The 15,373-nt window shown below is 40.0% G+C and overlaps 1 protein-coding gene across 1 annotated transcript in view; it reads right to left on the reverse strand.

Moving 5' to 3' along the window:
• Nucleotides 1–371: 371 nt before the first annotated feature.
• ntsr1 (neurotensin receptor 1 (high affinity)) overlaps nucleotides 372–15,373 on the reverse strand; it is a 54,504-nt gene continuing 39,502 nt past the window's right edge. Inside the window, exons 3-4 of the mRNA XM_039799249.1 lie at nucleotides 10,605–10,689; nucleotides 372–1,913 (exon numbers count right to left, since the gene is read on the reverse strand). Of these exons, the coding sequence (XP_039655183.1) occupies nucleotides 1,658–1,913; nucleotides 10,605–10,689 (341 nt within the window). The 3' untranslated portion in view covers nucleotides 372–1,657. The remainder of the gene's footprint in view (nucleotides 1,914–10,604; nucleotides 10,690–15,373) is intronic.

Consider the following 15,373-nt stretch of genomic DNA (forward strand, 5'->3'; position numbering starts at 1 on the left):
TTCTATAATATATAAAAAAAGAATAAAGAAGAGCAAAAAACAGATCCAGGATGTTCCTTATTTTTTATTTAATTCACCTCCAGACCGCAGACATACTCGCGCTTTCCGCTTCAAGCTGCTTCCGTGTTCTACTTTGCCGGCATTTAACCAATAGCGTCTTTGCAACAAAGTGATGTCATGCCGCACGCGTTGCTGTTTCTGTGTGGAGTCCAAAGGGTCTAACTCTGTGCCGCATAACTATAGATGTGTTAAAAAATAATGAGAATATATATACATATATACCAGAGTCCTGATCGGGAGGTAACGTCCGATTCCGATCGAGTCTGAAACCACGTGATTGGGCCCGATTTCCGATCACGTGGATATCCCTATATTTAACCTTTATTTATTCAGGGGAGGTTCACTGAGGGGCAGCCTCTCTTGCAGGAACGCCCTGATCACATTCACACAGTTGCACACATTCACACCTGGAAGCTGCCCAGCACAACCATAGTCTGATCTGCTGGCCACTGAGCAGCTCCACTGGAGCAGTTGGGGTTAAGGGAAGGCACCTCAGCGGTAATTAATTTTATCCTATTGGTCTGGGGATTGAACCGATGACCTCCTGGTCACAAGCTCTCTTCTCTAACCTCTAGGCCACCACTGCCCAAACAACACTTGGCACCGAACATTGCCGCTGATGGACATACACCATGAGGCCAATATTGATGTTTATGGCATAATAACCCGCTATAGTTAAAATCTTGTTCTGGAAGGAGACTTCTATGTAGATGCAATCAAATCATCTAATAACTGATAGGAGAGTCCAGATTGTTTAACATCTTGGTGTTGTTCCTAAAGGAAATCTCTCCCTGCCTCTGATTGCTCAAGCAGCAGGTGTGTTGGACTGGGTGCTCTGTGTCTGTTGAAGTGCTCCTGTTTTCCAACATTTTCAGGAATGCATCCTGTTTTCTATGCACTAATTACTTTCCAACATGTGTTATTTGCTCCACATGGTCACTAATGTCCAAATACTTCAAAAAAAATCAATCACAGACATTTCTCTGTCAACACACTTAGTTCACATTTTTAAATGAATGCAGTAAGCTATTACCAGAAATAATCATAATCTTTGTCTGCACTATTTACAAAATTCCATGGACCAGAGTCTTAGGACTCGCTATTATCTGAACTCTCCCTCTGTTCAACTAAATGTTTGCTTCAAAGCTGTTCGGGATAAAGCCAATGAGTCAAGAGAAGTAAGTGTGGTAATGATGCAAGAGATTCTTCCCATACAGCTGTCAATGCAACTTGGATTCAAGAAAGAGAAATACGAACTATTTGCTCCTTGTGTGAGGGTTACATCAGAACCTTTGCAAGTGGTGAAAGTATTGCCAAAGGCCATGTTTCTGGAGAAAGTTCTTCCAAGAGGTTTATAAGTTGAATCTTAAAAACACTGAAACAGTAGTGTACACTGTCCAATAAAAGCATGTATAGAAATACACAGTATAAAACATTTACATATAAAATGTGCATCTGGCCCCACATGATACAACAACCCCAGTTATCTCTCTAAACCAGTTCCAGAATGTCCTTTATGAAGTAAGTTGGACCAGTAATCACAAAGTGGCAGCAGGTGGGTTTATAGCATGAGAAAGTGTATTCCTTTGCAGCCCAATCAGTACGCCGTCTCTTTGATGATGTTGGTGGAGAGGGTGTGGTTGCTGGAGATGCTTATGGAGCGGCGGGTTAGAGGGTGGGGGCGCCTCCTAGGTGTATGGCGGCAGGGCATGCAGAAGTAGCGCAGCGTGGAGAAGAAGATCTGGCGGTAGGTGGCTGACACCAGGTTGTAGAGGATTGGATTGATGGCCGAACTGACGTAAAACAGGGCGTTGGTCAGCATGTAGAAATAGTGGTAGAAGTCATACAAGTCACTGTGGAAAAAAACAGTAGACAGAGAACCATTGTTATGCGTGACTTATTTAACATACTGTATGTGTTTAATCTAAATATGTGGCATATTAAATGTCAATGCATGATTATCAATTTATAAACATACACACATTTTGGTTAAGATGTGGATGCGGGGGCCCTGAGGCAAAAATTACACATAGGGTCCTATAAAGGCCTCTCCTTGTTTAACTGTTAAGAATGTACCGTATAATGAGAGTGGAAATCCTACCTTGCCTTATTCCACGCGACACATAATTAAGGTTTGAGAATCGACAGGCTAAGAAGATTTGTTCAGCCAACCAGAGACAGAGTGATGCCTGGTGAGTACTAATGGCTTCTGAGCATGTATTATTATACTAACCCAATAATCTTTTCTTCAGATGTCACTGCTCATTTCAGGCCTTGCTGGTCAGCTTTTAGAAAATATTCCAATGTCATTAACAGATTGACTACAGAGAAGTCTCCATGTTTGCAATGTAAGCCTTTCACCAGCCTCTGGCTTTAGTTCTTGAATTTTTTTATTGACTGTTGTGAAACCTTCCTCAATACATCCAAAACAAAGGAGTTGCCGGTTGATTTTAGAAAGGCACAATCAACTAACCCTACTCTTATATATGGGGAGCCTATACAATCTGTCACAGAGTACAAGTACCTTGGCATTGTGCTCGACCTCAAGCCTAAATGGGACAGGTGGACCGACAAATTGAATACTAAGTCCCAAAAAAGAATGTTGTATTTTTGAAGATTGTTGTCTTTTAATGCCACGTTTTATTGTGCTTTTATTGAAAGTGTTCTCTCTTTTGGAATCATCAGTTGGTTTGGCAACGCCACTGAAGCACAGAAGAAGTATCATAAAAAACATCCAATAAACTGTCAAGCAATACATTTCCAAGTATGGAATACACCGAAAAAGGCAAACAGCATTGTGGGTGATCAGATACACCCCCTTGGCTCTTCATTTGAAGTGTTGGCTTCTGGACAATGATACTGTGCTCCTGTGTTACCAAAAAAACTGATCCAAGTCCACTTTTGTTCCACAGGCCATCAACGTTCCTAATGAATGATGGTCCTGTGGTCAGAAGGTTTTTTTTCCAGCTTGTCTGGACATCCCCATATTTGAATGCCTTGGTCAATGTTGTGTCCTGAGTATATATATATGAAATTGTGTTTATTATTGTACTGTTTTCTTGTCTTATGTTGCCAAAAATGCCATATGATTTCTGCTGCAACCTAATTACTGCAGAGACAATAAACAAACTACTACTACTACTACTACTATTCATACTGTCAACGCTACAGTAAGAGAAAATCAACTTTTTCTATGCTGGAATTAAATAGACACATACTGAAGAGTAAGACTGGCTTTGACAGTAAGTCCATGTTCATGTTATTATCAACCTAATAAGGCAGTACAATGCTTTATACTGTAAACTATGAAAGGTTTCATTCTTTTTTCTTTAAAAGGTTATTATATGCAATTTTAAATATTTGCTCTGCAACACACACAAGTGAGGTTTAAATTTATTTTTTAACTGAGTGATCTTACTCTGTCACTGTGATTGCTGTTGGAAAGGAGAAGGAAGAGGGAGATTAAGCTACACAGCAGGAGAGGAGAGGGACTTTAAGGATATAAAGACTACATGACAGGAGTTGGGACTTGGATGGAGGATGTGGGCAGAATTGAAGAGACTACAATCAAGCATGTCACTTTTGGGAAATACTGAAGTTGAAAAAACACTTTAGAGGAATCCAAAGTTGACCTGCATGGTTAAAGTTTGCAGTTGTTATATATTTTACGTTCAAAAGAATGTAAAACCAGTTGTTGAAACATTTGTGGACACCCTCCCGTTTCGCACACAGTTTTCCATTGGTTGGGATATAACTGGCACATATCATCTTCATTTGTGCCCACTTCTTCACTGGCACAGAATTGGATGATTGCAAACAACCCCCCCAAAAAAAACAGATGTGCCTTGTACTGTATGTATTTGTGGTTTATGTATTTTAATGTGGCAATGTTTCATGTTAGTTTTTTATGACTGTTTAAAAGCCCTTCTAGGGACAGGCATTGGAAATTAGCAATAGCTATAAATGCTGTGATGCTGTACATTGAAGATTTGTGGCACAAATGTCTATCTTAGCATCTGTCCCTGTTCAAATAAACATGAAATCAACAGTTTATCACAATGTGCCTAAGGAGGGAGTCTAGCAAGCTTGAGCTGTCTTTCTTTCATAGGTCTAGTTTTGGCGATGGCAAACGACCAGACTGTCACAACTCACAACAAACAGATAGTCCTGTAACCTCAGCAACATATGGAGTCACAGAGTAATGTAGGTAGGGCGAGATGGGACTAAGCAATGACTAACAACGGTAGCGCCAGCTGGTTGACTGTCTGTGTGGCCGTTAGAAATGAAGTGATAAAATAGAAGTGGTAAAACTATATTTAATGGCTACCAGAGCATGGGAGCAAAGTTTACCCGTGAGAATTTCTGCTGCTCGCTCACAGAGCTGTTTGTTATCTCCGATCCCCCGCTCAAAGCCGCACCCGGGCTACTCTGCTCAATATCGCTTTCACGATCAACTCAGATTTCACCCTGCTCTACTCAAATCGCTCACAGCTCACCCCTAAATAGGCAATTAAACTTTTTAACACTTCATCACTGAGTGTGAGATAAGACTCATATACATCACAACTGCACTGAATGCACCTTGCACAACCTTGCACAATAGGTTTATCTACATCCTATCTTTACTAGGGAAACAGTTGTACATTTTTACTCTCCAACTTGTACATTAACTTTATCTATATCTGTTGAATCAGTTGTACATTTTATTTCCAAATTGTATATATTTTTTATATTGCTTGTGTAGTAATCAACTATTATTTAATGTATATTGTTTCCTATTATTTAATGTATACTCTGTATATGTGCTGTTTGTCTGATATTTTTGCTGCTGCAACACCATTATTTCCCATTTTTTTGGGATCAATAAAAAAAAAAAAATCTATATTGTACCAATTAAATTACAGTGCAGACATAGTCAGAAACAAAAATTCCACAACCCCCAGAAAACATTACTGTATGGGACACTATCACTGCAGACAAAAACTGAATCAGATTCTTTTGATAATTACAAGTATGACCAAATAAGTTGGCAAATCAAAACAACATAGTATACACATAATATACCGTTCATTTATATATTTTTGACTTAAGTGGTTCATTAGTGGAGCACCAGAGCAAAAGATTTCCCAGGGAACATATATTCCATCTTGTTGGTTATGTTCTCATCTCTTTATGGATAATTCGCACACCAAAATGTCTTTCGGAGATCGTAGTGTAAAGGGCTGCAACTAAGGATAATTTTCATTGTCGATTAATCTGTTGATAATTTTCTTGATAATCGATTAGTTGTTAGGTCTATAAAATATCGATCAGTGTTTCTCAAAGCCCAAGATGACGCCCTCAAATGTCTTGTTTAGTCCACAATTCAAAGATATTCAGTTTACTTTCATAGAGGAGTGAAGAAACTAGAAAAAAAAAATCACATTTAAGAAGCTGGAATCAGAGAATGGGATATGTTTTCTTCATAAAAAAAGAGGCTCAAACCAAATAGTCGATTATCATAATAATTGGCTATTGATTTCATCGTTGACAACTAAGCGATTAATCTCTGCATCCCTAGTACGGTATTGTATTGCTTTATGTGCACAGGCAAAGCAAGGATGAATGGATACTAAATAGGAGGGTATGTAACACAGAAACGAGGGAAACAAAAAGACAACTTAACATACGCAAACAACAGACAGAAAGCTCAAGGTTATAAGTCATAACATGCCAATGTCCTCACACACAGTGTAGGTACTCCCGAGCGTCATCTCAGTTACTAGAATCTGGTGTATTGATCTGTTCTGCTCTGGCAACGGACAAGGGTCACTGAAGTGTGCAGAAAGTCAGAAAGTCTGTATACAGGGACCCCATTAAAGATGAATGAGGGTAGGATTGAAAGGGTCAACAAGGATGGTTGACCTTTTCATTACATATACTCAGGTATGTGGGTTCTGCTTTCGTAATGGAGGATGACATTTGCTGTTGTAGATTTTTGATAGGAATCCCTCAAGTTGCAGACATTTTTCATCATAATTACGTACAGTGGACCACAGGTGCAGCATTTTCAAATGTGGTGATTCTGTGCTCCATGCACATCAGTCAGTTTCCTCTAGAGGCAGATTCATTCAGGAGACCAATCTCGCTGTCATGAATTCATCAGAGAGGACTGATATTGCGAGCAAAGAAAAGCAAAATGTTTTACTGGTCGTGACTGCTACCAGTCCTTGCTACACAAACGGATACCCCCTACTCCCAATCCACATCCATCTGCACTGGATGCTTCTTGGCATGAAATCAGCAATTGAAATTGGAAAATGTAGCCCTGTTTCTGTCAATGGCACACATACAAACACTCCACTGAATCAGATGCCTCTCAGCTCAAGTGTAGGAAACTTATAATAGAAAAGAAAAAGGCTGCAATCAATCTTTGGAATTTTTTTATCTGATAGTTCTTGTACTTGGCCAGTCCATGCACACACAAGGAGTGACACAATGCAGGATAAGTGTGTGTAGAAGGAATGAAAATGATTCATTAATGATTGGTTTATCACCATAAATAAATGAATCAATACAAATACATGAACCAACAACATAGAAAATGAGGGACATGCAGTGATTTTAATGTACAGTTGTTTTAGTGTAGTACTTGGTGGTGCCTCTGTCTGTGGGGTCTAAGCCATTCTTTTTTTTTTTTTCAATCTTTGGGTTGCCTGGTTTCCTTGTGTAATAATGCTTATATAGCATCAACCCTGTTACGCACAGATTATAGACATCATTTTTTTTTTCCAGGACAACCTGGGCTATTAGGATATGTATGCTGCAGGGATGAATGTATACATTGTTAAAGTATAAATGAAAAAGAAAAAAACTTGAATTTGAAATTGAATCTAACAGAGACAATTGACAATAATGAACTTGAAGACTTTTGGCTTTTAAAAATTGTTGTACCAAGTCTTGGACATCAAGGGTAACAACAGAATCACTGTAACTAACACAAATAAAAAACTGTTTAGATTTTTTTTCCAGAAAAGCCCATACGCTTTTATCCTAAAAGTCAGTTATCCCATCTCCAATGCATGTCCTGTCTGCTATGAGACATCAGGAGGCCAAATCACACTCATTTAAACATCCAGGGCTGACAGAATGACCTGAAGCTCTGCTCCGAATCTATGTAAGGGATCTTGTAGAGCGAGGTGGTCATTATAGTGAAAACACCCCTGCAGTGGTGGTTCTACATTGAATTAAACCCTGGGCGGGACCCCCTTTTGACCTTTTCCTGTCCATCTCTGTGTTTATTTGGCACTCAACAATCAACACATTTCCCATCCCCCCCAACACTGTCACTCGATACCAAAAGTCAAGACTAAACCAATTCACCTTGGTGACCACGTAATCGTTTTGTATTACCTATTTTAATTAGCCATTTCACACAATTCAGAAAAACAAAAATGTGCAGGAACTATAGGCCTGTATTTATAATATTATGAATGAAATGTGCGTTATTTGGAAGAAAGTCGAGGTGTGGATTGCTTCCGCTAAAGAAAAATTCTAATATAATAGAATGCCGTGACCAATCAGAATCAACTATTCAACCAAGGCGTGCAATAAGCATTTTTATTACGCTGTTATATCATTATTTTGGCTCATTCGTTCCATGTTAGTATGTGTAGCAGTGAAGTAACACAGTCAGGAAAGTGGCAGCAACATCGTGGATGTACTGTAGTTTCAGGCTGGTTTAAAAAAAGCTTTTGGATGGCCTACAAAGGCATGGAAGACCATGTTGAATCGGCACATTTCTCTGCTTATAAACACTACGCCGTACACTTAGCCATACACCACGATGTACACTAAGCCGTACACTAAACAATTTCTGTTCGCCTGTTTAATTGCTGATGAAAGGGGCAAGATGATATCACTATCCGCAGTGGAAAACAATATGGTACCAAAAAAATGGAGTTGAGTCATACAGAGCCATACCCAGTGTTGTGCCAGAACGTAACGACAACCTTCTTTTATCACTGCCTTTTACCAGGCAGGGCAAACATATTTCCAAAATAACTGTTACAATAAATGTTATATCTGAAATGTAGCAAAACTGAAGGCTGTCCTTTTGTACTGCAGGAGAGTGACTCACAGTGTTTTCATGACGTCCGTGCTAATGCTTCACAATGTGGTTTCCTGGGTGCCTGAATAATAACGGTGCTTGTCTCTCAATAATGCCTCCACTGCAGGCAGGACACACACACCAACACACTTATACAGTATTAACATAATCTGCTTATTTCAAAGGGATATTTCACCACTGGAAAGATGAATATGTATTTAAATTGGGTCATTTATGTAGTAGAAATGTGAATTTGTTAGAATTTTTTTTTAGAAATTGGTGCCTTCTAGACCGAGAAAAGCCAGAAAATGTGTTTTTGGCTCATGTGGATGAAAGACAACAACTCTCAGAATGCACTTGCTTCGCTTCCCTACGAGGCCACTCCCAAGCCACGCGTACCGGTTACAGAGGGCAGTCAAGTCAAGTCAAGTGGGTTTTATTGTCATTTCAACCATATGCAAATCTCAAGAAAGTTCTTAAAGGCCTATTCTACTTTCACCTCACGGTGAATAGTAATTGCACTTTATGTATAGTCTATAATGTTTGTGCACTAAATGTAGCCTATCTTGTATGTCGTTTTTATATAATGTTTTTATAAAATGTCGTTTTTATATATTTTAAATGTGTAACACCACGGTGAAACGTTGTTTCGTTTCACTTTATACAGCGTGGTTGAAATCACCAGCAACAATAAATAGTCCATCCGGATGTGGAGCTCACTGATAGCTCCGTAAAGTTCAGCTAACGCATTGGTAGCATTAGCGCTTGGTGGGATGTAAACACGGAGTATAAACACAGCCGTGAATTTGCGTGGAATTTAGAATGGTCCACCACCGGTTAGCAGTAGTTGGATACAAGCACCGCATTTCCGTGTTAACACAGCCCACCTCCACGAGTCTTACCCGGCGACAGAGCAGCATCTGCTCGGAAGGCTAGCAGTCCTGGTAGCTGGATAGTGGAGTCTGGTACACTGTTGTTCAGCCATGTTTCCACAAAAACATAGTCTCTGAACTCGTGTTGGAAGTTTTGAAGTTGGATGTAGTCCAGTTTGTTGTCTAATGAGTGGACATTTTCAATTTGCAAAAAAAAACCTAGCTCGAACTCCTGCCCTCGTTCCGCGTTTCCGCTTTCTTGCACACCGCTTTCGATGTCCCCTTCGCCGGCTAGCAGCATCACCGCGTAGTGTGTCGAGTATTCCATCTGTAATAAAGTTTCCTGCATATTCTCCGATCTGTACCAATGTATCCCGGTGGTACACGTGCGGTAGTTTGAATGCCCATAATTGCAAGGTTGCTGCTGAAAAGAGAGAGCCTGTTAGCTCGACTCGCATCGGATAGTGACAGTCCCACCCCCCTATGGGCGGGTTGAAAACATGCAGAACTAGCTGGCTGTACTATGGCTATAGTCCATAGCTTCGGGCCCAAAATGCCTCCGATGACACTAAATGACGATTGTTGCGTCATCAGAGGCTTTTTTTCAAGACACACAATACAGAGCTCGATCGTCTCAGGGGGACACGAGGGAGGGTAGCACGGTCATTCGAAAATACTACCGGGTTTCTACTGATACAAAGCTTAATGCTAATCGGTGAAGTATCCCTTTAAAGACAAACGGCTGCTCATATTTTTTTACAGCCAGTGTTGGATGGCAACTAGTTACTTAGTGATGTGATACAATAATCATACAAATTTCTTATGAACATGTAATGCAACTAATTTTAACTAATTTGAGTAGTATTATAGTTGTATTGCCTCATAGGAAATCAGAAATTGAAGGTCAAAAAAGAAGAAATGTTTTCAGGTGTCGGAGAGGATCCGAGGAAACCCTATAAACAAAAACCTGTTTGTCCATCCTTCATATAGAGTAGAAATACGTGGCTTTCCCAGCACTAACACTCATTTACTGAAATGGTGTCTGTTCTATTTAATTATAATAATAATAATAATAATAATAATAATAATAATAATAATAATAATAATAATTTATACTTTATTAATCCCGCAAGGGAAATTACAATATTATAGAAACAATATACAGTTTTAAAGGGCTAATTGTTAAATCAGAGAGAGAGGGAAAAGAGAGGCAGACAGAGAGCAAGAGAGCGATAGAGCGAGGAGCGAGAGAGCGATAGAGCGAGAGAGCGAAAGAGAGAGAGAGAGAGAGGGAATGACAATGGTAAATGGAGGCAATCTAATGAGGAAGATGCATCTGTCCTGCTCCTCTTTGTCAGATGCCCTTAACTGATGACCCTCTAAATGTTGGCTACAGCCAATATTTATATGCGCATATTTGGGTACCTACATATGTGAAAGTGTGTTTAAATGCTCATGCATGTGAAGGTGTATGTGTGGGTGTGTGCACTGCGTATGCAGCACCGGTGTGTCACCGCAAGGATAGAGATCAAGTGAGCAAACAAACTCTCTCGCATGAGAGGCTGAGAAGAATCGTTACTCACTCGGACCAGTCAGAGACGTAGCAAAACATGAGGCGGCGAGCGTGATAGGGCAGCCAGCAGACCACGAAGGCTATGACCACCGCTCCTGAACACAAGGGAGAGAGAGAGATAGCATCAGAGGTCAAGAAGAAGAATATATACATGGAGCAATAGACACACACGCAAACAAAACATACAAATGAAGCTCAGCATAGGTTCAATCAGGAAGACTTCTATGCTTCACATTCCTCTCTCCCCCAACCTTATCAGCTGCAATGTCATCAGCTGAATGTGGGAGTTCACTCTTTCAGTTAAACCAACCAGATTTTGCCACAAGCTCTGTGAGCTATTGCGTCGTTGCATTCAAACGTTGAATCTGTTCTACTCTCTGCCGCTGTCAGTTGTCATTTCAGGCAAAATGGATGCGACCCTCCTCCACTCCATTCACCTCCAGTTCTTATCATTCCCAGCACCCAAGTTTCCTCCATCAGAAGACCCGCTTCACATCATATCTATCTAAATCTTCAGGCTTCCTTTATCCCTTCATCACCTCCACCAGTGTCTAGACTCCATCGGGGGGATATCACTAAATATCCACAGCCCCTATACCCCTTTTATTTAACATTGCGATGGAGTGTAATCGCCAAAGACTCTTAACATATCAACCTATCATACACCACGTTCATTAAACTTATTTCACTCTGAAATGAAGTATCTCCCGATTGAACTGAAAAGGCTTATTTGCAATTTGTACACGCTGTTCAGAAGATTAGAATGTGAGTGTTAAAAGAATCAGGCTCGGAAAAATACCAAACATGTAGATTTGTATTGAGGACAAGAACAGAGAGAATAATTACATCTTTTAGTGTTTGATTAAGATGTGCCATCATACACAACAACCCAGTGACAATGTGCAGAAATTGCCCGAGCACATCAACAGTAAAATGATTTATTGTATATCAACATATTTAATTAAAAGCCTAAAGCCACATGAATAGGAGTGAAACTGTAGATATCGGTTTCTAGATAAAGTTACTAAGACAGCATTACAATTTGATATTTTGCCACACAACAGATATATGTTTATCACTCAAAAATATCTGTATCTGAATTTACACCAGAAGTGGGGTCTATACAGTAAGGTATATATATATATATATATATATATATATATATATATATATATATATATATATATATATATATATATCCTTTAAGGATGATGGTAATGCTATTAGTTTGTTGTGCCTTATTACGCAAAACAAAATGTTATGTGTTTTTGCAACAAATTAAAGTCTTTTGTTTCAGATTTTCACAGAACATTGTCCCAGTAGCATAATTGAATATTCAGGTTGCCAATTTGAGATGTACTATGTCATCAATTTATTTCAATTTAAAATGTTTGATGTACAGACATCCAAATATCACCAGATTACTTTGACATGGAAGAAAACCTAACACTGAAGCTAAAAATATCTCTATCATCTCTATATCTGTATATTCAGATTTGACACAGGTGTGTGACACAAATTGAGGCAACCTTAATCTCCTTCATGAGCTGTGTGCCAAAAATCCAGATGTTTGTTTTATCTGTTAATATCTAAATAATCCTGAGTATGATGCATGACAACACAACATTTTCTTATTCAAAAAATAACATAAAAAAATAGAAAATAATAAGCATTAGAGAGGAAACAAGCCTGTTTCAAAGGATTCATAAATGAGCTGTTTGAGTTGGCACAAATCTTACTCAAACAGCTGTGTTGTCTTTTTTTACAAGATTTATTCAGGTGTCTATTTTCTTTCATTTTCTTCTCTTTCACCAACATTTATATCCACTCTCTTGTGTATGGATGACAATTTGGTACTGTGTCCTCTTTGTCTCTTCTCTCAATACACCTCTGTCAAAGTAATTTTGTCACAACTGTCACTAAATTCAATATGTTTTCCTTGGCCACACAGAGTTAAAATTACCACTGGAAGATTGGGCTCTAACAACTCAGTTCATGTTAAAATATGTAATTTAGCACTTGTTTGAAACCTCTGCTGTGTTGTGTGGCCAGTCAACATCTTAAGGCTGCATAATTTACTGATTGTTCAGCCCACAACAAAAACTGTGGATATCTCGCCTGTAAAATCTGCATCACTGTGAAAACAATGACAAAACACCCAACATTTAAGTGTTTTCTAGGTGTAAAAGTGACAGCATGTATTCTCTGAGTTAAGTGCCTAAATGTATGAATATATGAATTTGTAGCCTGCTTCGGATTTTATATTTGGCAGTATGGAACTGCAGTCACTGCAAAGGTAAATTAGTCCAGGTTGCCTGCTGTGCAAGAGAAAACATTCTGAATATAAATATTTAACCTGCAAGATATCTCTTTGGCGTCCATGATGCATGGGTGCCTTTCTCAGATCAAATCTTTGAAAATTCACTCACAGATTGTCGCTTACAGGAGCGAGCGGCGATTTGCCTGTGATAAGGGGCTTTTGTCTGCAATATCCAAGTTTAAAATCAGGGCTAAAATTGTATAGTGTAAGCTCGTTTTTAAAAGGAAACCTTTCTAGCCCTCGCTGTTTTTCTTTTAGAAAGTACACTGCAGAAAACTACAGGCAAAATCTATGCATACAATATAGGATCCTGTCACCACAGGGCAGATAAACTACTGTAAGAACATCATCTTGGTTCACTTGGATGTTCCTATTTTGGGTCCAGGTCCAATCTTAGACATTGCAGGAAACTCATCCAGTACAGCTATGAAAAGGAGCACTTATCACTGCATGATATGCCAGCTACACAACAGAGATCTAACAGATTTCTTAGTCGCAATTTGTACGCCTGTCAAGAGAGATTACATCAGCGTCCATTCCCTCTTCTTTTCTCTCATGGCTCTGTGGTGAGCTTCCCTACAGATGGTAGTTTTCAGGCGGCACTTTGGGTGCAGCAAAGAAACACTCTCAGCCCACGTCGCCAACACTTATTGGTTTCTATTCTGTGGTGGACCTACCCATCTGGACTGTTTGCTGAAATGTCAACACATTTTAAAAGGTTAACATGAACTATTAAAGACCATCAACAGATACAAAGGAATGCTTAAATACAGACTCAAGCAGTGAAAACAGTGGGAGAGGACGGAGCTAGCATGGTAATGTGTGTGTATATGTGTGTGTGTGTGTTTTGCTCTACACTCACTCAGTCCATTAATAACTCAGTGGCAGACAGGGATACCATTTGCCCAGAGTCTATTCCAGCATGGCAGCTTTGTCCTCAGCACTCTGCCATTCGCAATTTGTCATTGTTAGTCGGTCCCAATTGGTCAGTTGGTCATCACACAGACTCAAGCAGCCATTAATCAGAAACCATAACTCTGAAAAGGCAAAGCAGCCTCTGCCAACAAAGCCCTTTAATATATGGAGGAATTGAACACCGCCTGCCACTTCCCTGCTGGGCATCCTGCTAGCCAGTTGGCAGGCGTCGGACGGTGAGCTGGGTGGCCTCTATGTCTGCGTTGGTTTCCAGTGGGATGTCAGGAGCTGTGGTGTCCTTTCGCCGAGACGTGACTGGATCCTGAAGTGTTAATCAACCGGGGGACTATTTTTCTGTGTGCTGATCTGATGGCCACATTCTGCTTTATGATAAATCATGCACAAGTTGAAGGATCTGATGAGATAACATTTGAATGGAATTGTACCTATTATGATTTCATGTGATGGATAAAACTGTTTGAAATTAAAATTAATTAAAGCTGCAAGCAGCGATGGACGGGCCCTTGTGCCTCTGCACGCATCGGGGTTACTGAGGGACGCCGCTCCTTGCGACCATGCATTTGCGCGGCACTCAGACACCGCAAATCATCACCAATGAAAAGGGAACTCCCCGCTGAGTTCAATGATACCTCACACAAGACTCTACGTCATACGGTTCATTAGCTGTGAAAAGGGGCGTGGCTAAAGCATAGGGGGGCGGGTCAAACCATCACCAATGAATAAGGAAGTCTCTGCTGAGTTCAATGATACCTCACACAAGACGCTGTCATACAGTTTATTAGCTGTGAAAAGGGGCGTGGCCAAAGTATAGGGGGCGGGCCAAACCTTTACCAATAAAAAAGGAAGTCTCTGCCGAGTTCATTGATACCTCACATAAGGCTCTACCTTAAATGGGTCACCATTTATGAAAGGGGGCGTGGCTTAATTATAGGGGCGGGCCAAACCATAACCAATGAATAAGGAAGTCTCTGCTGAGTTCAATGATACCTCACACAAGGGTCTATATCAAACGGGTCATTAGTTATAAAAGGGGGCGTGGTTTAAGCATAGGGGGCGGGTTAAACCATCACCAATGAATAAGGAAGTCTCTGCTGAGTTCAATGATACCTCACACAAGACTCTACCTTAAACGGTTCAAATGTTATGAAAGGGGGCGTGGCCTGAGTAAGTGGGCATGGTTAAAGTATAGGGGGCGGCTCAGTATCACATGTAGACCACACAATATAAGTTTCATGTAAATCGGATAATGTTTGTCATATAAGTCGCATTTCCTGTTTCCAGCGCCCGCCGCTATGACCAAAAGTCAATTTTGGCCTGTATGTGTCCTCAGGCCTGGACCCTTGTCAATCATGACAAATTTCGGAGAGATACGACAACATACACTCAAGTTACAACAACTTCTTTGTTCATTGCTAAACACTCAAAATGGCCGCCCTGCCATGCCCACACTGTCTGACGAAAAGTTTTTCTTTAATAACTTTTCATCTTTAAGGTTTTAAGATGGTACAGACCAAGTTTGAAGT

Source organism: Perca fluviatilis, chromosome 5 (assembly GCF_010015445.1).
Source record: "Perca fluviatilis chromosome 5, GENO_Pfluv_1.0, whole genome shotgun sequence".
Lineage (NCBI taxonomy): Eukaryota > Metazoa > Chordata > Actinopteri > Perciformes > Percidae > Perca > Perca fluviatilis.